At 42.1% G+C, this 24,987-nt stretch overlaps 1 protein-coding gene across 4 annotated transcripts in view; it reads right to left on the bottom strand.

Moving 5' to 3' along the window:
• Positions 1–24,987, bottom strand: part of APP (amyloid beta precursor protein) — a 145,283-nt gene that overhangs the window by 86,428 nt on the left and 33,868 nt on the right. For all 4 annotated transcript variants that reach the window (XM_083611291.1, XM_083611292.1, XM_083611293.1 and 1 more), the window contains exon 2: positions 20,747–20,914. In XM_083611291.1, coding sequence (XP_083467417.1) covers positions 20,747–20,914 — 168 coding nt within the window. The remainder of the gene's footprint in view (positions 1–20,746; positions 20,915–24,987) is intronic.

Below are 24,987 nucleotides of genomic sequence, written 5' to 3'. Positions count from 1 at the left end.
TTATCAAGGTCATTTTAAAAAACAATCTTTTCTTTATTAACTTAACATTTTTGGCCCACACAGTCTCCCATCACCTGATGCATACTGAGATCATACTGTCCTGCCATCTCTGTAGGCACAACCATCTTATTTCACTCTATTAAAGCAAGTGAAGACAGTGCTTCCTCATCTTCCATCTTGACTTAAGCACAGACTGTCAAGTGGCAGAAATTTAACATATATCCCTTATTTAGTGCTGAAAGTCCACCCCTTATCTAGCTTAAAATGGCTGTATGATGGGTTCTTCACTATGTATTACAACAATGCCACCCACAAATAACCTTGGCAGACACAGAAGCTATCCAAGCAACAAAAGGGACCAGTGTGGTAAGCAACACTGTTTAACAGAAGTGGAATGACAGCGTCACAACAGAGATATTGTTCTCATGAGTCACCACATCACAGCCATAACATGTTGAATATGAATAGGGCTGGGCGATACTAGGTTTTCAACATCGCGGTATATCACCAGTTTGGCGATATCCTGCGATGTTGAAAAGAGCGGCATTGGCCCCAGCCTGTGAGGCCCTGGGTGAGACTGCTTCAGCTCTCATCGCACAGGAGCTGAGGTGTTTTCACCCCAGTGCCTTGCAGGTGAGGGGTGCGAAGGCTCCCACCCTCTAGCTGAACTAGCCCTCCACTCCCCAAGATGGAGGCAGCCCTGTGATGGAGCCTGGCAGGCTCTGTTTGCAAGGCTCCTTCCGCCAGCAAGGTATGAGGGTGGACAAGCGGCCTCCTTTTCTTGGGAGAAAGAGGCCGCTTGCTCTCCCTCACATGCCCAAAGATGGAGGTAGCACCGTGACGGAAACTGACAGGTTCCGGAGTCAGGGCTCCCTTCGCCTTCGCTGGCACAGTCCTCTCAGCCAGGGAGCACAAAGACCACACACACACCCGCAAGACTCTCCCCGCTGAGCCTCCTGCTCCCCAGCTGAGGGAGCCCAAATCCTTCTCCTGCTTGCATGCTGTCAGGAGGATTGGGGCTTCTCAGCTGGGGAGCATGAAGCCCTCCCCTCTGCTGAGGGAGCCCGGATCCAGATCCTGCTCGGATGCAAGCGGGAGAAGGATTGAAGCTTCCTCAGCCAAGAGCGGTTACAATTGAACGGAGCCCCCACCCTGCTGCTGGTTCATGCGAGCTGGTGGAGGGTTGGGGGCTCCATAAAACTGCTTGGCTGAGACGAGCCAAGCACTTTAAAGAAAAGGAGAGAGGAAAAAGCTGTATCGGCACCTGGCTGACGCAGCTTGATTCTCCCTCTGCATGAGGGGCAGACAGCAATGGCGGTTTCACTCAGCAGTATATCGCTGGTGAAAATGCAGTGGCTCTGAGTCCCTCTGCCCCCAGCTGCAGTTTGTTTTTCCCTCACTGCACTGGGGGGACTCAGGAGCAGTGGCAGTTTCACTAGCAATATACCGCTGAATGAAATCACCATTGCGGTCTGCCCCTCATACCAGTCCTGGGTGATATATCAATACATCACCCAGGCCTAAATACGAGTGGCGATCATAGCTTCATGGGTAATTTTTGAGGGGCCACATGTCAGCGGTGAGCAGGCCCAAAGCTACTCAACCTCACCTCCATTCACCCTCATACACCCATGCCACTTTCACATATACAACCACACACACTGGCATGGCCTTTAAAAAACTCTGTGTTCTTTCAGGATGTTCTTAGTCCTTTATGCATTTTATTCCTAGTTTCCCCCACCTCAAATTCCGGCCTTTTCTCCTGGGAAAGAGTGATAAAAATGGTAGTGGAGATTCATAAATATAGAATTGCTACAAGCAAGCAGTTTTTGCAATAACAGCAGTCACCACTGCTTGAATTCTGAAAATTCAACATCTTCCCTCTCGTATTTCTAAGTCTCCGCCAATGAAGGCTTAGTTAAAAGAACAGTAAATGGAAATAAAACAACCAAACACAAATTCGTAACATCTCAAGGTTTTCGTGGAGCAGACTTATGATTCTTACATATCTGTAATTTGGATTACCAGTGCTTTTTATTGCCCCAATAAATTGGCTGGTAAGCGCAGCTGCAAAGAGGCGGCTTTTTTCAGACACTTCCCAAATGTTAAGAAAATTGCTCATGAAAACATCATCTAGGGCACTTCTTCAAAGACACTCAGATTGGAGAAACTTCAACCAGAGCTTGAAGGGAAAGTTCTCTACAGACAGAAAGGCTTGTAGTTAAAAAGGAGAAAACCACAAGCTCTATTCTGGTATTCAAATCTCCTCACATGTAAACACAAAGGAGAAGCAAGGCTGTGCGGCCAAACCCCACCCCCTCCAATAGTTTAGAGCCCTCCAGGAAGGTGACAGTGACTGTCTGAAGGAGAGAGCCTCCTCTCCTGGAGGCTTCTCACACAATTAAGAAGACTGCACAGTTAGGGTCCTGTACTTTTTAAGTCCTTCATCAAAGAAATGAAATGCATTTCATGGGCCCGAAGTTTCTTCATATGAGTTCTAGGGACAAGTTCATATATGCAAACTCCTGATCATATACACCAGAACATCAGCTTAAACTGGGCCCTGAGACTACACCCAGAGACAGCCTTCAGCAATTTCCAGGGCTGCACTTCAGCTAGTCTGCTTTATCATCTCTACACTGGTTCACACCAATATTTCTCCTTTCAGAAGTGTGCCTATTGCGATACTGTGAGGAAATGAGATTTCTGGCGGTCTGAGAACTCAAATGAGCAGGAGTAAGACAGCAAATACCTTGTTCTGATTGTCTTTACCTTGCAGGTTTTCCTCAGAGTGCAACACAAAGATCACAAATTCTGCCTTGTTTAAGAGATGGCCACACACAGGCACTTCCAAGCCTGATCTCCCTCTCTATGAAAGGTTCCAGAGTCCCGGCTTTGTTTTGTCACTTCCTTCTTAATTTAGAGATTCCATGAGCCCCCTTCATATGCAAATCACTTGAAAGGGGGATCACACAATTACTGGGAAAGCCTCTGTGATGCATCTGGATTGAGAATGCCAGCAGAACATTTCCCCTCCCAGTAATTGCTGAAGGGAGCTATAGTCACTTGGCACTCACTAGTATTCCAAAACAAAAAATTTTTTTTCTTTCCAGTAGCACCTTAAAGACCAACTAAGTTAGTTCTTGGTATGAGCTTTCGTGTGCATGCACACTTCTTCAGATACCGAAGAAGTATTCCAGTAGGAATACTTTAGTATTCCAGTAGGACAGCACAGAAGTGGGTCCAAATCTATTATGGCTTTATAGAAACCACTGGTGAATTGAAAGAAAGATAAGCACAGCAGAATTGCAAATATAAGGATGTTGGCAGCTAATCTATCTAACCATAAGTGCTTCTCAGTGGAGGAATTTTAACAGGTACCCCAAATGCTCTCAGCAAATCCTCGCCCACATGGGGACTGCACAAACCCAGTGTTGACCCTCATCACTCAAACTAGCTTATGTGGATTTAACAGTAAGTATTGAAAGTGGAAAGGATTTTACTCTAGGTGGTGGTTGGAAGCCAATCTAAAAAGGGCTTATGTAATGAAGAAAGGCTCAACAGCAGGGGTCAGCAACCTTTTTCAACCATGGGCTGGTCCATTGTCCCTCAGACCATGTAGTGGGCCGGACTATATTTTTTTTGGGGGGGGGGGGAATGAACAAATTCCTATGCCCCACAAATAACCCAGAGATGCATTTTAAATAAAAGGACACATTCTTCTCATGTAAAAACACGCTGATTCCTGGACCGTCCATGGGCCGGACTGAGAAGACGATTTGGCCGCATCTGGCCGATGGGCCTTAGGTTGCCTACCCCTGCTCAAGAGTCAACCACATTGCCTATGGCCCAACTCAAGTGGGAGTGATACTCTGGGTAAAGTCAGAGATCTTCAAAACCTTTCCTCTTCACTGTACCATTCAAGAGATCTGAGTAGTGTAACTTTATTAGGCACCTTAGCCCCTCACTCTGAGGCCTCATGTCTACATCCATCTGAATGGGAGTAGCAGAATGGATTGTATAACATCAGCGTAAAGTAAATGGGGTGAGTGTGAGTTCTCAGAAAAGCTAGCAGATAAGGGATGGTTGCTCACAGAGCCTGTACCCAACAAGTCAGTTGATAATGTTTTGATTTAAACCAGCAAACTTTTTAAAGACGTGGAAGACTGATAAAAACTGGCATCCTTCACCTGCAGTCTGAAGGGGTATGGAACATGCTGCCAACTCAGGATTCTAACATTTCATTTTGTTGCAAGAAAGTGGGGGGTTCTTTTTTTCCTTTCCCCCCAAAGCACCTCAGCCACTGTGAAATTTGCTTGTTTTGCCTCACAAATGGAATGAATTGCTAAACTGCAAAATAAGAGGAGAGTCTTCAAGTTTTCAAACTAAGATGGAGGTCATAAAAATAAGTAAATTAAGCTCTCAAGGTGCCAGTCTTCTATTTCTAATTTAAAGTGGTGGGGATCTTCAGTGCTCCTATGAATTTACAAGCCACTTCAATCAATTGTTTATTATAGAGTCACAGACCAGTTTAAAAAGAACAAAGAATAATAACACAATAATTAAAACATACACATCTAAAATAAAACATAATGCAAATAATAAAAACAAAAAAATACATATTTCAATTAAAATGAGAGTTATAAGCGGCTTTTGCACACATCTATGAAAGGTCCAATTAACCTTGTCTGCAGCCTCAACCATCCTGAGTGAGAACCTCTCTGGTTTGAAAAGCATTTTCACTTTGCTAAGGTCTTTTTGGGCCACAAAAAAGGAAAGAAAGTGAAACCTGGATGACTACTAGAAACATCTGTATGTTACAATGTAAGACAGCTTCAGCTGTTTAAATTCTTTGAATTTTGTTGCACGAAAGGTTTCATGAGATTAAAAAATGATCAAAACACAATATTTTTGGAGGCAAGGAGAGGAATTATTAGAAACAAATTTTCCATGTAAAATATCCTAACAAAAATGCATTTTAACCTACTATTTCCATTTTAAAAGGTTACATCAGATTGCCTCCTTCCCTCCTATGTAGACTGCTTCTCTCCCCTCCCCATGTCCTATTTCTCAGGCCTTCATGAGAACACCACAACCGCTATCTGCTATGTACAGATTCTCCAACAATATCAGAGGGCCTTATTACATACCACTTCACTTGTACTTGCCCATCGTAATTTGATAAAGTCAACCTTCTATTATAAACAGCAAAATATTCTTACAAAAAAATGCTGATTGACATTTTCCCCTGACGGTCTTCCTGACGAACACATTTTTTTAAAAAACCACCCTTTTATGTCTTCTTCCATCAAAGCTTAGCAATTAGTTTATGTATCAATCCACACATTGTCTAAACGAAGAATTCCTGAACTAGTTTCAGTGCAGAAATGGCCTCTAGATACTGTTGGGTAATGTATTTTTTACTAGGTCCAATAGCAGAACTAGCCTACTTTGAACAAATGTTGCATAATGACAAGAGAAAGCACAGAGTATAAAGAACCCTTCTGTTCTATTTTGTTTCAATGACTAGCCTCCTAATTTCTTCTGACAGGGCATAGAAATGAGGCTTTGTGCAAGTCTACAACAGAAAAGCAGTTTTGAGTTTCTCAACTTAATCAAATACCAGTAGCACAGATCTTGGGAAACAAAGGTTCCCATAAGGCATTTCAACCTCAGTGACATTAGGTCATCACGATCACAGTTTGTAATAAAATAAAATCCCTGTTTACTTAGAGAACAGTCAATGGGATTGGGCTGGCCCAAGACATTTGGCTAAAAGACTCGAACTCTTGGCTTGGCAAATCCCAAAAGCTTTATTGATAAAATCAGCACTGTCTCATCAGCTCTAACTACAGGATACATAATTCAATGGTTCATAAGTAGACCTCTAGGAAACATGGCTAGCCATAAGTCCCAACCACGGTTCAAAATTAGAAGGGCGCAAGGTACACTTTGCGCCTAAAGATTCTCCATTTGCAAGCACCTCCAAAAGTCTGGGTGCCATTTTTGGTGCCTGACTGACACTCAAGGATTACAGAAATGTGTGTGCTTTGAAGTTTAGATTAAGGATAGACAATATGTTAAGGAGTTTAACAATAAAGAGTAGAGTGTGTTGAAAACTGGTATGGTACCAATATTTTTTGTTAAACATGCATTAACAATTTCTGCTAAAAATGTGATATTAACAATGTGTCACTTAAGAAGAGAAGAAGAGTTTGGATTTGATATCCCGCTTTATCATTGCCCGAATGAGTCTCAAAGTGGCTAACAGTCTCCTTTCCCTTCCTCCCCCACAACAAACAGTGAGGTGAGTGGGGCTGAGAGACTTCACAGAAGTATGACTAGCCCAAGTTCACCCAGCAGCTGCATGTGGAGAAGCGGAGACGCGAACCCGGTTCCCTAGATTACGAGACTACCGCTCTTAATCACCACACCACACTGGCTCTCTTATGTGAATTGCTTATCAAAATGATAGTATTAGTTCATGCTTATCAAAATAATAAATAAAAAGTGTTGCCACACACTCCCAGTGGCAACTAGACATTCTGTTTTGGCTCCCACAACCCATGTCCCACAAGCCATTTGGCTCCTGGCTTTTCTATCCCAGTTTCTAACACTGACTCACAACATTTGACATGCCCCCGTCCCCCCACTCTGCTTTTAAAGACTGGGGTGAAACCAAGCAGGTGTGCAGTTCTTGAAGTCAGTGGGAAGTCAGTGCTTGCAAATGAGCACTCCTATGGAAAGGAGGGCAAGTCCTTGTGATGGGACTAAAACCCAACCCTCTGACTCCCGCTCCAACAAAGACTCAGTCAACTCCCATCAACTGGACAGCTGCCTCTATGACCAAGAACTTCATTCTCTGGAGGTGGAGAAGAGACTGACTGAACGAACTCTGAGTAACAACAGGCACTCGCCATGTTACAACAGCTGCAACACAGTGCAGGGCTGGGTGCAAGGTGTTGTGGCACAGCACCTTCCTGGCTCCCAAAAGCACCTGCGCCATACCATGCTGGATAAACATGCTGGGGGAGGAGATACATGGTGGCTACAGCATGGCAGCGGCATTCTTTCAGTAAAAGGTAAAGCTAAAGGACTCCCGGACGGTTAAGTCCAGTCAAAAGCGACTGGGGTTGTGGCGCTCATCTCGCTTTCAGGTCGAGGGAGCTGGGGTTTGTCCGCAGACAGCTTTCCAGGTCATGTGGCCAGCATGAATAAACAGCCTCTAGCACAACGGAACAACGTGCTGAGTAACAGAGCACACGGAAACACTGTTTACCTTCCCGCCTGTCAGGGAACTGTCATCGGAAGAACCGGTGGTGCAAGGGCTCCCAGAGGTTGAGAGAGACTTATCAGCGGAGGAGGGAACCAGCAGGGGGAGAGAAAGAGCTCCAAGGGAAAGCGAGTCGGAAGAATGGCTCAGAGACAATTCCAGCGAGAACAGCGGGGAGGTTTCAGGACCTCCTATAGGGACACCCACTCCTCGCCGGAAACTGTCACGTAGAGAGTCCAGAAGACGTGTTTCCGTCAAGGAGCTTTTATGCTGGAAGAAATTCCGTAAACGCCCACTGTCGGATTCTGCCAGCGACTGACGGAGCCATGCTCATGGAGCTCCGTTACAGACAGTGGTTTGTGGACTTAGCCAAACACTGAGGGACTAGGAACTTTATGCACAAGCAGCTCAACATCCCATCACACCGCCCTTCCAGTTGGGAGCTGTAGTTCAGCAACACCTGGCGGGTCAAAAATTCCCATTCCCCATTCCCAACCTAAACAAATCAAAGCAAAGTGTTTTACACTCTCTCTCTCTCTCTATATATATACCTTTTCCCTTCACTGATACATCAGCACAAAGCAAGAATGTGAGCAAGTTTTAATGTTGCTTTTAAATTACATTTAGTAATTTAGTATAAACACAAGGAATCATAAACTGCTTTTGATCCCTGAATTTAAACAATCATGAAGAACAATTGTATATTTTGAACTTTAAAAAAAAAATTCATCTGCTATTCTAAAACCTAGACTGTTTTCTACTCTATCACTAAAAGAAGAAAGGAGCAACAAAGACTTTAAATGGAAATGAAATCAAGGTACCCAACAGATTCAAAACTTGCCATGCTTTTTGTGGGGTTTTTGCAAGCACAGTCTTGGAATCAGCTCTGCGAAATGTATAAAGTTTTATTGATACAGGCATTTCCTAACTTGAGATTGCCTCAGCCACTTGATAGCATGATAACTTCCTTAGGCCTTTACGGAAACTCTCTCTCTCTCTCTCTCAGCTTCCCTCTCTTGCTAGTCTGGAACACAGCTGTTCAATTAATCAGTCTGTTTATTTGAGGATGCCAACCCTCAGAAAGCAGGAAAATTGGGATCTTTTCCTTCTAACTCCATATGCAATTTTACTTTAAACTCCTCGTAAGCACCATCATATGTACCGCTTTCTATTAATATGTTAACCATATGAACATTTTCTCACTTTCTTGTTTTCATAAAAATAAATTGCTCATCTAATAATGGGGGGAAGGAAAATTATTTACAAGAAACAAATAACCTTCCATTTTTTCCCTTCACTTTTACTTCCTAATACACTTTAGGCATTTACTAAGTCTTAACACCCTGTTTCCCAATCAGAATTTGATTAGCCCATGGCTGACTCTGCACATAATGTTAACCGTAGTTTAATACTATGTGAACAGTTTTTAAGCACACGTGTTCCCCCTCTCCCCTGGCAGAATATATCTGAGCTCAGACTAACGATGGCTAATGTGAACTATAGTTCTTCATGGTAGGAGTGGCTAACCTTTTCCTTATACAGGGACACACTGATCCATGGTCAACCTTCCTGTCTAAGTGGGTGTGGCCATTATTTATTTATTTTTAAAAGAAATAAGGAGAACATTTTTAAGGTTTGGGTGGAATTGTCACAAAACATCTTGTGGCATCATAACCTATTGGGCAAACAGGAAAGGCCAATAAATAAAAAAATATTTGAAAAATAGTAATATGGTGGTAGTTTTGAAGGCCACAATCTGTGTGTGTGTAACAGGATGTGTATGAAAATAGTCAGTTGGGGGGGGACGACACATTTTTTGAAAAGGAAAAAAATTGGGCCACACCTGGTTAAAAGAAATAAGTCAGCATCGGAAACCATGGTATGAAGTTAGCCTGTTTCCCTAAACCACAGTTTGCAAACAAATAACACTTAACAAACAGATTGTATTAATTACTTAAACTAATTAATTGCATTGTAAATTGTAGATTTTATTTGAAATACCATACATAAATAAAAACATTGTAATATCTAAAACTATTATACTGGGATGTTGATTTATCTCTTGCTGAGAAGAGGAAACCTATCTCAGGAATATGGAATCTGCAGCCTCCAGATATTATTGGATTACAATTCCCATCATCCCTGCCCATTGGCCGTACTGGCTGGGGCTCATGGAAGTTCAGCAACATATGTATGACTGCAGGTTCCCCATCTATGTCCTATTCTTGGAGAGGGAGAAAAGTTAAAATGCATGCTGCACCTTCTATCAGTGAAAACAATTTCTTTAAAATAATAAAGATCACTAGGGTCTATAGTTGCAAGATGCTGACTACCACCTCAGCAGTGAAGACTCCCTTGAAATACCTAGAGGGGATGGATGAAATTCAATAGGGACCCATAACTGAGTCGTGTGCCAGTGGTTCCTCACTTCCGCTGTAATGCCTGATACAACAGCTTAAAATGGACATGTTTACCAATATAATCCATGTATTCAAATATATATGCTTGTATATATAATTTTCATGCAGTTTCTTTTTTTTTATAATAATATTTATTAAAATTTCAGAGGAAATACAAAAATATATATAAAAAAGAGAGAGAGAGAAAAGGAAGAAAAAAAGAAGACAAAAAGATACAAAATACAGAAAAATAAAAATAGTTAAAAACAAATCAGTCATTCCATATCCTATCTTTCATCTGCCTATTTCCCTGACTTCCTCACACCTCCCTTTTTGTGTATCCTGATTCAATCATTGTTTCAGCAAATCCTTTCTATATTTTATCTTATAACCAATTAATTAACTCTATACATCCTATCCATCTTTCACCATATTCTAATGTTCAATTTACCTTACTTTATTTAACCTTATCTTACCATAAAATACCTTAACCTTATCTTAGCATAAAATACCGTAAAAAACTTAAAAACTTAATACTTATTTATCCTTATATCATTTCTGCTAAAGCCAGACAATTTCATTCCAACATTCTCCCTAATATTCATTAATTTTACACTAATTCCCAAAATAAAAATTTTTCTTTATAGATTCTTCCAGTTTTCATCCAACGTCCCTTCTTCCTGGTCTCGGGTTGTGTCAGTCCTTATTATCCAATTCCATCTAGTCCATCAACCTGGTAGTCTGATATCCGAGGCTCTTAAGTCTCTTCCATGCCCCTTCTGCAGATCTTTTTCTTCTTGTTTAAGCTTGCACTTTTCCTTGTCTTTTGTTGGTCTCTTTCTTAGTTTCTTTCCTTTCTCCTTAGGGAGTAGGTCTCCGGGGAATTTCCATCCATACTCATGTCCATCTCCCCACGTCAAACCAGCCCATTCCCCACAGTCCCACTCCCCACAGTCATCAATATAATCCAAAAGATCTTTAACAGCATATTTCAAAATCTCTCCAAAGTTGAGATCCTCCTCAGCTCCAGATTCCTTCAAGCCTAATTCAAGTTCATTCTTCCAAAACAGCGGCTTATACTCCTGCAGGGCCTCGGGTCTCACCATTTGTGTTGCTTGAGGTAGCACCGTAGCTTCCTCCATTATTATCTGCCTTGCATTTGCCCAGTCGAACCAGTTTCCTGGATTGGTCCCTGTATAATTTCTATGTCAATATCCCTATTTGTCCACATTCACTAGTTGCAACAGTCATCAAATCCAACTTCTCATTCATCAAATCCACCTTCTCATGCAACTGCTCCAGCAAAGCACTTGTCTTGCAAAAAGCAAGCACCAGGACTTCTTCCAAACACATTTTTATTCAAGGTCACAGTCTGGTCCCACGATGTTAATCTCACAGCTGTGAAATCCCCAAGTAAACTGCAGCAACAATTTGACAAGCTCCCTCTAGAGGATACAATTTCTATTTGTGTCCATCTTTTTAAATCATGTCCAACAAAAGAAGGTTACTTTCAGTTTTCAAATATTTTGTTTCTTTAGAATGCAACAGGCAGCAGTGGAATCAATTTGTTTCTCTTTTTTCTTGCTATCTGTCAAAATGTTCCATTCACAGTCAATGAACGTCTCTGATAATTTCTTTCTCTGGCACCCCGTTCCCAGGTTTGAGACAGTGGAAACTTATTTTCCTTTACTCCCTCTCCAGCAGGCTTGAACAGTTTAATTTCCCCCCCTTTTCTCCTGCTTCCAAGGGGGTTTTAATGGTTATAAATGAAGGAAATTTCGACCTTTGTAAAGCGACTTTCCAGGCTATTAGCTTACAAGATTTTTGCTTCAGTCTATTTACAGAAAGCGGAAGGCAAACTTCCTGTTTTGAACCTTCCCGCTTCGGTGCCAAATAAAAATATTTCTTGATCCAATTTTCCGTTTCTACTCACGGGTACTTGTTTAGAATCCAATTGTCGACAGGAAAAAGTCAGCACTCTCTGGCAATGGCAATGCAGCTTTCCTCCGTGAAAATAGTAGTCAGTTCGCAGCACCGCGCCGATCACCCTCCTTCGCTCCGGAGCCCCAAAATGGGGTTCCCCGTGAATAGGGGAGGCGCTCCTGGTGCTCTGCCGAACCCCACGTTCCCAGGCTTCTTCCACCTGGGATTTCTAGCGGGTCCCCACCTTCGCCGCGGCGGGTAGACCCAATTTCCACGGAGACAGTTCCTCCGGTTGGAGGAACTCCGCCATTTCGCCGATGGCACTAACCCGGAAGTCCCCATGCAGTTTCACATACTTACTTTCTCTCCTACTTTTTCTCTACATTTCTGCTACCTTTACATTTCCCCCAGATATTTATTGCAATCTATGCATTATATCCTTTGTGTGAATAGACATATTCTGTGTAGTATTCAAGATGCACAGTCGGGTTAAGTACTTAATTCATTCCGGAGGTCTGTTCTTAACCTGAAACTGTTTTTAACCTGAAGCACCACTTTAGTTAATGGGGCCTCCTGCTGCCGCTGCTGCATGATTTCTGTTCTCATCCTGAAGCAAAGTTCTTAACCCGAGGTACTATTTCTGGGTTAGCGTAGTCTGTAACCTGAAGCACATGTAACCCAAGGAACCACTGTATTTAGCCTAAAAACAAACCTCAAAGCACATACTATTGATATATCAAGTTAGAAGTTAGTGAAGTTAAAATATCCCTCTCCTAAATGACATGTTTGGTAGATCTTCATCTAAAGAGAGAACAGTCACTTGATAATTCAACAGCTGTTCCAAAATCACCGTTTTATACAATGACCTACTTTATGTCAACGTTCCCCTCTGGGCCTTGTGTGAGCTGTCACAACTGCACAAGCCTGGGAGCTCTTTTTATAATAATAATAATAATAATAATAATAATAATAATAATAATAATAATCTAATTAATTTATGCATTCCTGGTTTTACTACAGAAGTTGCCAAAGGCAATTCACTAATCTAAGAAGTTGGATTCAGTTTAAAGTATCACCTAGGCAACAGAAACAGCTGTGATTTCCCCTGCTTCTGAAACCGACTTTAGGGTCTAACATCAAAAAATATGAAGCTTCAAGATGTAGCAACACTCAGACTTTGAAATGGTGATCCAAATAATTAAAAAATGCATTGATAAATTCAAAACCAAGGCTGTATTCTGTATTTGTCTTCTATTGCAAATAACCTAACATGAAATGCACAGAGTTATCCAGCCTGGCAAGAGAAAATCATAGGCAAAGTGGGCCAAAAAAACAGCAGGGGAGCTGTCCAGCTAAAGAATGCAACGAAAGAGGATGGGCATAAAAAGATGTTGCACCAGCAGCCACTAAGCAGGAACTGAATGGTTTTACAGTCGGACCTACTAACCCACACCCTTCCAAGGGCATAACTTGGTCATGATCCAGAACATCTATTAGCTCTTATCTCTTCCGTGTTGCCAAATGGACTGTCTCTCTATTAGTGGGGCAGGAGAGCTGAAAATTTATTTCACATCTGGCAACCAATGTGCCCCTTTGATTTCAGATAGTACACAGGTAGATACGTCTAAAAAGCCTGGTGCACACATTTTTGCAGTCCTCTAGCGGCTATGCTGGCTCATTTATGAGAAGTAATGTAGTGTTAACTATGGAAGTGTATACTTGATTCTGACCAAACTAAGCCTCCTAGGACTGGATTTGATCCTGGGCCCATAATTGTCTCTGGTTCTGGTGTAGGATGGTGAAGTGTCCAGAGTTGTGTAGAAGTTGGTGGATAATACATCCCCTAATTCTGCAACCTCCCACCAAAAGGGAGACTCTGCCTTCTAGAGTTGCAACCTCAGGCTATCCCTCAGGGTTTGACAACTGCCTCTGGTCCCAATCTCTGCTAAGGCCAGTGCTGGGGGTTAAACACATCTGGGTCACAATATTTGGGTTTAACCACACACATCTGTATGGGACCCAGCATGTGACCAGACCCTGATCCAGATAAGACATATTCACACGTGTCCTGTCCTTCCTTGAAGAGCTCAGGATGGTGTGAATGATTCCTTGTTTTGTTTTAATTCACACAATCCTGTGAGAAAGATTGATAATAATTTTATTATTTATACCCTGCCCGTCTGGCTGGGTTTCCCCACCCACACTGGGTGGCTTAAAGTACATATAAAAACAAAGTAAACATAGATTGAGAAATAGTAACTGGCCCAAGGTTACCCCGAGAGCTTCACTGCTGAGTGGCAATTTGAATTCATATCTTTCTAGCACTCCAGCCACTGCATTATACTGGTTCCCAGGCCATGCCTGATCTTCTCCTAACTGTTCACCTCGCCTTGAGTTCTTGTTCTGTGCTGCCCAGTCAGCATTTCCTGCCACTTCTTTCCACAAAGCTTTTGGTCCTGATCCCAGTTTTTACTGGACTCAGATAACTGACTTGGCTGCAAGCTCAGTTACTTCTGATTTTGTCACCTTGACTGGGCTACTTACCCAGTTCCCAACTCATATTTGCAACCAACTCTGACTTAGTATACAACTTTCTCTGGATCTCCTCCAACAATCCATCCAAACCCAGTCCCGTTCATGTAGAGACTCACTTTTACAGTTCCCTTGTACTGATCTGTCTAAGGCAAAGCATTAACACAGGACATGCAAGACTGCTTCAATAACTCTTAGGATCCATTGCAAGAAACTGCAGGCTGTGCAGTCAGACAGAACGGCCTGAGGGCAAACAGTCACTGTGGACAGTCACTTAATCCATGAGCTGTCGTTTTACCACAACCTCTCAAAATCTCAAGTTGTGTTTTAATCCAAACTGTGAAGAGTCTGGAATCCCTGAAGCAATTAAATGTTGCTGTCATATTCATTAACAGTTTGCTCGGAGTCCCAGTCTTGATGGGAAATATGTTGACGTTCATGGTTAACATCAACTTGACATTCTGTCTTAATTTCAGCTCTTAAACACTGCTCAAAGATTTCTAAACACATGTACCGCATTAAGAATGTGCATTTGGAATCACACATTCTGACAACTGACCTCTAAAGTATAAACCCATTTATAAGCTCATTTATCTTAGGCATGCCGGAGGTAGCTCTTTGGATTCTGACCCACATTTTGGAGAAGTAATGGTTTAGAGAGTAACTGGTTTAATCTCAATGAGCCAGGAGGAAGAAATAAGTTTTAAGATTATACAGTATTAAGGTTTTTTAATTTACAGGGCAGCAGCTAAAATGCTTTAAGCATCTATCCACCGATGCAACTTGATTACTAATATCAGAAAAGCGGTGATATAAGTCACTACCCTTCTACATGTTTTGCTTCCTTAACAGAACAGGATGCCTCAGGGTGCACAAGCTATAACGATTACATATTCCAATCAACTAAACATCACAACGGAGTATTCCAGGGTTCAGACAGTGCTTTATTAACCCACAATGTGTGTCGGAAAGTCCTAAACTATGGTTTCACTGTATACAAATGAGTCTCAAGCTAACACGCTTCCAACCAGACAAAATTCTATATATATATATTATTCACTTTACGGGAGTGTGTTACTGCCTAGCTGCTTCTATATTCACCAACTTCTATATTCATCACAAGAAGTGATGTCCTGCTAAGGCTGAGAAAGACCTCTGTCTGAAATTCCAGTCAGTAGACAGTACAGAGCTAGCAATGGTCTGGCTCAGTATAAAGGCAAGTGTTCCTAGCAGCACAAATAAATACAGAATGCGTTCATATGAGCACGATACAATCAGCTTGGGGCATGACTTATTCTCAGCTGGGGTTGTTGATGAATAAGCACAGCAAGACCAATTGTATAGATCACACACCTAAGGAGGGGAAATTACTTTCTTTAGTAATGTAGGCATTCTAAGGATTTGTCAAGACCCTGATTCCACAGTCCTTAATTTGCTATAATCAATTCCAATTCTGTGGCTTCACTTTGCTTAGAAGTATGGCAAGTTTAAGGTGTGAGGTTGAAATGCTCTTCCACTGGATTCTCCATACATTTGTACTCTGCCTAGTGCTGGGAAACACTCGCTGCTATGCCTTGCATTGCTTGATTTTTTGACCTCACCTAATGCATATGTACGTATGTGTAATACATTTTCTCCTTCTCACAATGCTCAGGGCATTTATATGCCTCTAATTGCTTTAAATGTGAAATGTGTTATGGCAAATGAAAGCTTATGCCATCAGTGCTTTGTTAGTCTTCAAGCGCTCCAAAACACTCTGCTGCAATTGCTGCAACAGACTATGTGGCTACCCCCTGGTATATTTCACCCTACCCTCACTGAACTTAATCGGAGGTACTTCTGAGCAAGTCTGTCCATTTTTATTGGGCAATGTCTAACTAAGCTATACTCAGAGCAGACCGATTTCAGTGGGTTAACTCTAAGTACAATATCTGCCACAAATTGTTTATAGCTGATGGACATCTACCATACAGTGGTACCTCTGGTTACGTATTTAATTTGTTCGGGAGGTCTGTTCTTGACCTGAAACTGTTCTTAACCTGAAGCGCCACTTTAGCTAATGGGGCCTCCTGCTGCTGCCGTGCCGCCGCCGCACGATTTCTGTTCTCATCCTGAAGCAAAGTTCTTAACCCGAGGTATTATTTCTGGGTTAGTAGAGTCTGTAACCTGAAGCGTATGTAACCCGAGGTACCACTGTATATTGGTTCATCTGTCCATCTGCTTGTTCTCTATACTGTTTGGGGATCAGAAAAGTAGCACATACCTTTCTTGCTGCTAGTGCACATGAACCTACCCTACAGGAAACAAACCTGTCTACACAGGCCAGCAATTATCTAATTAAAAATTGTCTGACTGACCTAGAAAATTCAGAAATGGAAAAAAAAATCTATACCCAAGCGACTTACAAAAATACAAAATATAGAGCATAATGTCTTCAATCTGTTCTGATCTGCACACAGAGAGATGGTAAAAAAAAATTACCAGCCAGGAATTGCATGTTTGGAGACAGAGGCCACAATCCTGTGCCCATTCAGTTGGGCATACACTCTACTAAACTTAATGACGCTTACTTTTTAGTAAACACATCTGAGATTCCACTGTTACTTGGTCTATTAACAGCACAACCCTAACCATACCTATTCAGAAGCAAATTCTATGGATTTCAATCGTTAACTCCTGGCAGGGTTAGAATTGCAGTTTTGGGTATGCGGAGCTATACATACTGAGGCCCCCAGAGCCATATGAGTCGATCTTCTCCAACAACCTTTGTGTGGGCAAGGTATAGACGCTCTGAAAACAATCACTACCTGCCTGTCTGGCCAATCTTTCATTTATATTAGCAGCAGCCATCCGTGTCACAGAAAGGAGATGAGACTTGGTGAGAAATTATTGTGACTGAGGTGAGGAGGGATGATTTTGTTTGTTAATACAAAGTTGGGGGTGGGAGATACATTTTATGCCTACAGTTACTCATCTGCTTTGACGCTATCACGCTCCCTGCTAACAGGAAATTTGAAAACTTGCACAAATGTCCCCATCTCTGATCTGCAGCACAGTCCTGCTAGCTAGATAATAATTGGCAGAATGAAAAGGACAAAACTGGGACAGGATATAACATTCCTCCCTCCCTTCCGATACTTTCCAGAATACAAAGCATGTATGATGTGCGTCAAGCAATGAACAAGAAGACATAGGTTGCCTTAATGTTCCTGTTTGTTGGTATCAGTGTAGTTTTTTTGATGTTGTCATTTAGGCTCCCAGCTTCCTATTCTTCTCAGTAGAAGCACCCATCGGTTCCCATGTTCAATCAGCTGTCTCCAATTACATACAAAATGAACAGCAAATAATATGCCATGTGCTGTGTTTCAGTAAATGGCGCTGTGGTCTAAAAAACTGAGCCTCTTGGAAGGTCAGCGGTTCGAATCCCCGCAATGGAGTGAGCTCCTGTTGCTCTGTCCCAGCTCCTGCCAACCTAGCAGTTCCAAAGCACGCCAGTGCAAGTACCGTATATACTCGAGTATAAGTCAACTTTTCCAGCACATTTTTAATGCTGAAAAAGCCCCCCTTGGCTTATACTCGAGTGAGGGTCCTTTCGGGCTGCTCCTTCTTCCTCCGCCTTTGCCACTGTCAGCGGCGGAGGAACGAGCGGCCCAAAAGCAGCCCTTTGGGGCTGCTTGTTCTTCCTCCGCCACTGCCGCCACCAGCCTCTGGTGTGGTGAACCGGCTTATACTCGAGTCAGTAAGCTTTCCCAGTTTTCTGTGGTAAAATGAGGTGCCTCGGCTTATATTCGGGTCGGCTTATACTCAAGTATATACGGCAGATAAATAGGTAAACGGGGTTTCTGTGCACTCTGGCGTCCGTCACGGTGTTCCTTTGTGCCAGAAGCAGTTTAGTCATGCCGGCCACATGACCTGGAAAGCTGTCTGTGGACAAACACCGGCTCCCTCGGTCTGAAAGTGAGATGAGCGCCGCACCCCATAATCGCCTTTGGCTGGACTTAACTGTCCAGGGGTCCTTTACCTTTTACCTTTACTTCAAATGTAGTTTTACTTTTTAGGGGACTATGCACAGAGGCAGAGCCCTCCCCTCAATCACTGCAGCTGGTCCAGAAGCTGCCTATGGTGCGGGATGGAGCATGTTATTGCGCACATCTGGTACATCTCTTAAATGAGCTGCACGGTGCGCTTCCAGGCCAGGCTTAAAGTTCTTAAACAGATTTGCAAAAGCCTTAAATCAAGGACGGGGAGCTTCAGACCCAGGGGCGGCAGCAGGGCTAGGGGAGGAGTGAATGCTTGGCTTAGTATTGTGTGCAAACCAGGTCACTGGCTTTGTGATTCTTAAATGAAAAGCAATAATTAATATATATATATATATATATATATATATATATATATATATATATATATATATATATATATTTAAAGTATCTATAGTTCCATAATCTGGGACTTCCATTTTAAACGTATTTATGATTTTCACACCTTTGGACTACAGGAACATATGAGCAAGACACAAATTAAGACATAGTTGCCTGTTCCATCTGCAGCAGGCATGGGCAATCTGTGGCTATCCAAATGATGTTGGGCTACAGTGCCAACCATTTTTATGTATAAAAATACTTATAAACCAAAATTTAATTTTAAAAAGTATGTAACATATATACAACAAAAACTATTTTCTTCTTCTTTAACTGTCTGCAAAGGTTGCTGAGAGGTGCTAGCAGACCCTATTCCCCCCCCCAAAGGTACAATTCCCAAAGTATACTAACATCCAATCCCTCTGCACAGGGAACTTTGGGAATTGTAGTTGTGAACGGAATCAACTCTCAGCACCTTCATCTAACTACAGCTCTGAGAATTTGGCCGGGGGGTGGGGGTGGGGGTGGAGCCACGACTATTTGAAGAGGTTTCTTAGTGCATTAAAGGTCTAGTGTGAATGTGGCTCTCTGGGATGTAAAAACTGGTATAGCTACTATCCATTTCTCACAACATTGTTCATAATTCATTGTTTGGCTGCTGTAGACAAATTGCCCACCACATTGCCATTCACTCCTGCTGAGAATTGCTTGTAGCTGAATTTAGGAGATGTACCTTTCTTACTTAAGCCTACGTTAAGAACGCATGATTCCAGTTCCCCATGGACAGAGGCAGCAAAGACCAGAAAAAGAAGTGGCTTTCCTAGGGCTTTCTAATCATTACTGCCACAAACCTGTCTGACACATATACACACTATGCTTTTGCACTGTGCCATCTAAATGTAACGCTACTGCCATGAATTTAAAACCTTAGTTTTTTTGTGTTGTACTCATACAGCTATAAGGCCACAATGTGGTTAAAACTGAGAAGTCTTGGGGGATGATGCTTGTGGATTTCATTAAAGTCCCTCTTACCTATCATCTCATAATTTGAGCATGGTTTTTGCCTTTTCCCCCTTGTGCTCACTTCTGCCCATTCAGAGGAAAGCATCAGATGATTGGTTATGTTACCATAATTTCTACATAGGTTCTCAACCTCATTGGTTTCTTACCATTGCTTTTAAGAAAGGTTCTGTTTAGAAGTCTGCAAACTTTTTACCCAATTTCATAAACATAGAAAAGAAGCAACTACAACAACAACACAGGGCGTGAAGGAGGTTGGCTGTGCAGTACAAAAAAGATGAGGCTTAAAACAATGACTTGGGGGAAAATCACTCATTTCCAAAATTCAATTACAAACCAAAATGGCTATTAATACCGTATTTTTTGCTCTATAAGACTCACTTTTTCCCTCCTAAAAAGTAAGGGGAAAGGTGTGTGCGTCTTATGGAGCATAAGATGGAGCAAATGCAGGCTGCGCAGCTATCACAGAAGCCAAAACAGCAAGAGGGATTGCAGCTTTCACTGCACAGTGATCCCTCTTGCTGTTCTGGCTTCTGAGATTCAGAATATATTTTTTTCTTGTTTTCCTCTTCCAAAAACTAGGTGTGTCTTGTGGTCTGGTGTGTCCTATAGAGCGAAAAATACGGTACTTATACTGGGAAATCATAGTCCTTCATATGAAAACTAACTGTCAAAGTGACTAAATCCATCCTTTGTTGCTTCACTGCCACAACCAAATTATCAACCACCTGGGCTCTAACAGGATATAGAATCACAGAATCGGAGAGTTGGAAGGGACCCTGAGGGTCATCTAGTCCAACCCCCTGCAATGCAGGAACATATGGATGATAAACCATTATCTTTCTTGGCCTGCTTTGCAAGGTGAGCATGCTGTAGAAAACCAACACAAAGCTCTTTGTAACGGAGAAAGCAACAGACTAGGACTTGACACTGTGTCCTGTTATGACATGAGGAGCAACTTATGAACTAGGGTCTTGATTAAACAAGCACACTCCTTATCCTGAGGAGAGCTGTGCAAACTATTAGCCTGAACAGACTGAATGCCTTTTGTTAGCTTCAGGCAGAACTCACTGGCCACAACTTGAAAGCTAAAGAAATGTTCATTAAAATGAACAAAAGGACAAGACAATCCAGAGGATTGGGAGGGGGGAGAGTAGATGACAGAAGATTCCACTTTGAAGCTGAAAGATTTGCATTCTTGGTGGTTGTTAAAAACTATTTATGTTCAGGCAGAAACTTACATGCTGACAGTACTGCAAAATCCCTTCTTTTGTCGCAATGCAGCTCTTGGTTCCAGAAGGGTCAGATTCCCATTTTCCGTTCTGAACATTCATATGCATATTCAGCTTGCCACAGAACATGGCCACTTGGGGCTCCGCCAACAGGCCAGCATTTCCATCAGTAGGCACCTAGAACAGAAAAGGTAGACAGTATTACTTCATTATTGAAACCACAACAACCTAAAGTAACAAACCTCTCTCTGTGTGCGTGCGTGTGCACAGACATGCACACTTAAGAGCACCTGCAAAAGTTCAAAAAGCGTAAAACAAATCATCACTTCACACATTAAGGCTGACAAAGCATGCATTTCAGATTTACTCATCTTGGGCTACAGCTGTTGTCAATAGGCCTTTTGTGACACGGCAACTAGAGAAAGCATGGCTCTGGCTGTGCACCCACCCACTCATATGCATATGGCAGTCACCCAGAGTTTTCAGAAGGCAAACAGCTGACTCTGGTGTCATAGGGAGAAACACAGAAAGAGCACCTGGGAAGGCGCCATCAGTATCTTAGCAGTTACAATACTATAGGGAAGGGCCGCACCTATAGCCAGTCGTTTCCTAGTCAAAGACAGTATTACTCCTCACCAAGAGCCATTTGTCATGCTGGCTGACACTGAGTAAAAAGCTTACCTGTGCCTTCACATAGCAATGGGAGATGCCCCCTCTTTTTTCACCGGGAACTCCCAAATGCACAGATAGTTTCTTCCAGATACAGCAGCTAATGTTTTGGCCTGCACTTTGAAACCAAAGTGTTGATAGAATACGCTGAATATGCAAAAGCATCTTGGAAGCCTAGGAGCTTAGTGACCTTGAAATGTACTGCTAGCAGAATTTGTGCTCAATATTCAGGGTTGGAAAGGAAAAACTCGCAGGCTTTCAGCATCTGAACACATCTGAATGCTTTCTCAAATGCAATGCAATACATGTTCTACAACCTTCATATATTTGGCATGAAGGGAAGAGCCATAGCTCAGTGGTAGAGCATTTGCTTTGGGAATCAAAGGTTTTTCCATCCCCAGCATCTCCAGGTTGGGGCTGAGGATGTCCTGTATCAGAAGCCCAGGAAAGTCACTTCCAGTCTGTGAAGATAATACTGAGCTAGATGGAGCAAACTCATCTGACTCAGCATAAAGTCACAGCTGCTGTTTCTATGAACTACACAATTCCAAGGCAAAGAATGCACCTTGCATGTAGAAGGTCTCAAGTTCAGTTCCTGGTATCTCCAATTAAAAATCTCAGGTAGCAGGAAAGAAGTTCTTTCTTATATTTCAGGTGCACCACTGACAGCAAAGAGTGAAAAACAGAATACAGGCCCAGGTATTCCACTGCACAACTTCAAGTACAGCTGTTTGCACAGCTATTCTCACATGTGAGCAGTTACAATCACAACAGCATTCCTCCTTCAGAAGTCAGGAAGGAATAAAAATGCTTCAAAGTCCATGAAAATCTGATGGGATCAGTTTGGGATGTGAACAGGAAACATGTGCTTCCAACTTTCCATAGTCACAATTTTTTACACACTTGACCTATGCTGTGTCTGTGCATGAGAAGACTTACTTATGCTTATGCAATAGGCCTTGACCTCCTTCTCCTTCTCCCCTCTTCTTCCAGCAGTCCCCTACACACCTTCGAAATCACCCACTCACCCCAGATCCTCTGCAGAGACTCTGAAGGTGTGCAAGGAGGAGAGCAGCAAGGTCAAGTTAGTTCACCCACTAGTTATAACTTTTAACACTCACTTTGCTAGGACAGGCTTACATATTATCTGATGGTACAGATCGCTTTGTTTACATTTTCATCTCTAAAAAACACATTCATTCCACCTAACCCCATGTTTCCATATATCTTACACTTTTTTGAATGAATCAGTTCAGGTGGCTCAGACAACATTCACTCAGATTATTAAAACTGGTCACATCTTCAAAGGATCTTAGAATGCAGCATCTGCTTTCAAATGCCTTAAAAGGAGCTGCCATCTGACACAAAGGCTTTTGGTAACTTAATATTAATCCTCTTCAAAAATCAAATTAGCCTCAAGATGCTTAGTGAGCAACAATAAAGCCATGTAACAGTAGACTCATTTGCTTGAAGTGACAGCATCAGCAGATACGTGAAACCACAATGATTCTGACTGCAACTGGCATAAATACAATGGAAACATGTGTTATACATCAGTATGTCAAAGAATATCCATTTCCAGGAGAAAGCGAGGATGTCTCATGGAAGATGTTCCATGTAACTTTAGAGAGAACATCTGAATATGTTAGGAGACGAAAAGAATAGTCGCGTGAATGAGTTTAGCATATAAAGGCAAAAACATGTGGCATCCTGGGCAACTTAAGACAGTATTTCCAGACAAGGGCTAGATGGAACAACTATCATATCATAGTCCAAAATCCACATACCCAAAACCGCATTAGGTTTTCAACAGCCTTGCCAATTTTTCATCAAGGGCTGATGAAAAGATTGCACTCAGAAATATGCTACTATAAGGAAAGAATAAAATTTGGAGGTCTCTTATAAACCAAGAGAATGCCTACCAAATAAGCACACATCACGGTAAACCACAAGCAACAGTGTACCCATAAACACACAGTGTACAATAAACACATACGCACCACAAACTCAGCTCAATTTATATCACATTTAGCACAACTTGGATGTGACATGCATGTGAGAAAACTGTTCTAGTTTATTTTGTCAGTTCATCAGAAGGGATGACATTTGGGAGTCCTTTGAAGGTAGTAACCAATGTATTTTCTTCAGCATCACACAGAAATGCTGAATGAGAATGTACTGTCTGATGCCCTAAATTCATTAGAACAGAAATGTTACACTGACATCTGCTACCAACAGCTGTAAATATAGGAAATTCATTAGCTGCCTGTCCAATACACAAGAGCCGCATAAGAAAACACATCAACTGTGGAAGTTATACATCTATATTAATCATGATTATGATCTAAACTTTTCTTACTGTTTAAAGTGTCCCTTAATTGCATCCACAACTCCATATGACAAGAAACATTAAACTGTCTTCAACAAATAAGTAATGTGGAATACTAAATATGCTGAAGGCTTAATTAGCAAACGCCTGTCAACTCCAGTGCTATGAAGAAGTCTCAATGTGCTCATGACTTGTCTTAATAATTCAATAAACCAGGGAGTGGAAAGAAAATATGATATTGCCATGATTATGGACGATGGACTATTTAATAACTAAGTCAATGACTAAATCTTTAGTGGCTAATAGCCCAATTTACTCAGAAGTAAATTGAGATTTGCTGCTGGGGGAACATGCATAAAAGTGCAGCATAACTGTACAATGCTTTACATGTCTACTCAGTAGTAACTGCCACTGAATTCAATAGTATTTATTCCAAGTGGTATACGATTGCCGTCTAAACAATCTAAGCACTGATTTTCTCATATGGATTCCACTTAGCTTCTCCCCTAGCACGAAGAGGAGCAACAAACCAAGATTCCTGACTCAGCCTGACATCTGAACTGGACATCATGGGTTATTGCCCTCCAAACAAACCACAATGCAAAGCCAAGGTTTATTGTTGGCTTCCCAATCTTGGGTTAGCTTGGAGTGAAACAAACCACAAGGCACAGTTAGACAGAATGCTAAGCCAGGGATTGTTGCTCTCACTAGAGCAGAAAAGCTGGAGAGATCTCAACATTTGCAGGGAAGCATTAACAATGGTTTACCATGATGTGTGCAGTCAAAACTGTCTACCCAACCTCCTCCCTCTGCTCTTGAGCTAATTATACCAAAAGAGTTACTGTATATAAATTAGATGAACATGGGAGCTACAGAGAGCTGTTCTAATTTACAACTAAGAGTAAGATATGCATATAGATATGGATAGATATAAGGGACGCGGGTGGCGCTGTGGTCTAAACCACTGAGCCTAGGGCTTGCCGATCAGAAGGTTGGCAGTTTGAATCCCCGCGACGGGGTGAGCTCCCATTGCTCGGTCCCAGCTCCTGCCAACCTAGCAGTTCGAAAGCATGTCAAAGTGCAAGTAGATAAATAGGTGATATTTTAGGAGCTTGTTCGCTCATAGGACAGAGGATGGCCCAGTGGAAAAACTCACCTTCACATATTGTTAGTCTCACCCTTACTGTGCAAGGTTGCTAAAAGTTAATCATTCCAACACAGGCTGTAGACATTCACCTCTAATGAAAGTGTA

The sequence above is a fragment of the Podarcis filfolensis genome, assembly GCF_964270895.1.
Source record: "Podarcis filfolensis genome assembly, chromosome: 4".
In the NCBI taxonomy this organism is placed as follows: domain Eukaryota; kingdom Metazoa; phylum Chordata; class Lepidosauria; order Squamata; family Lacertidae; genus Podarcis; species Podarcis filfolensis.
This window is presented reverse-complemented; position numbering and strand designations above follow the sequence as displayed.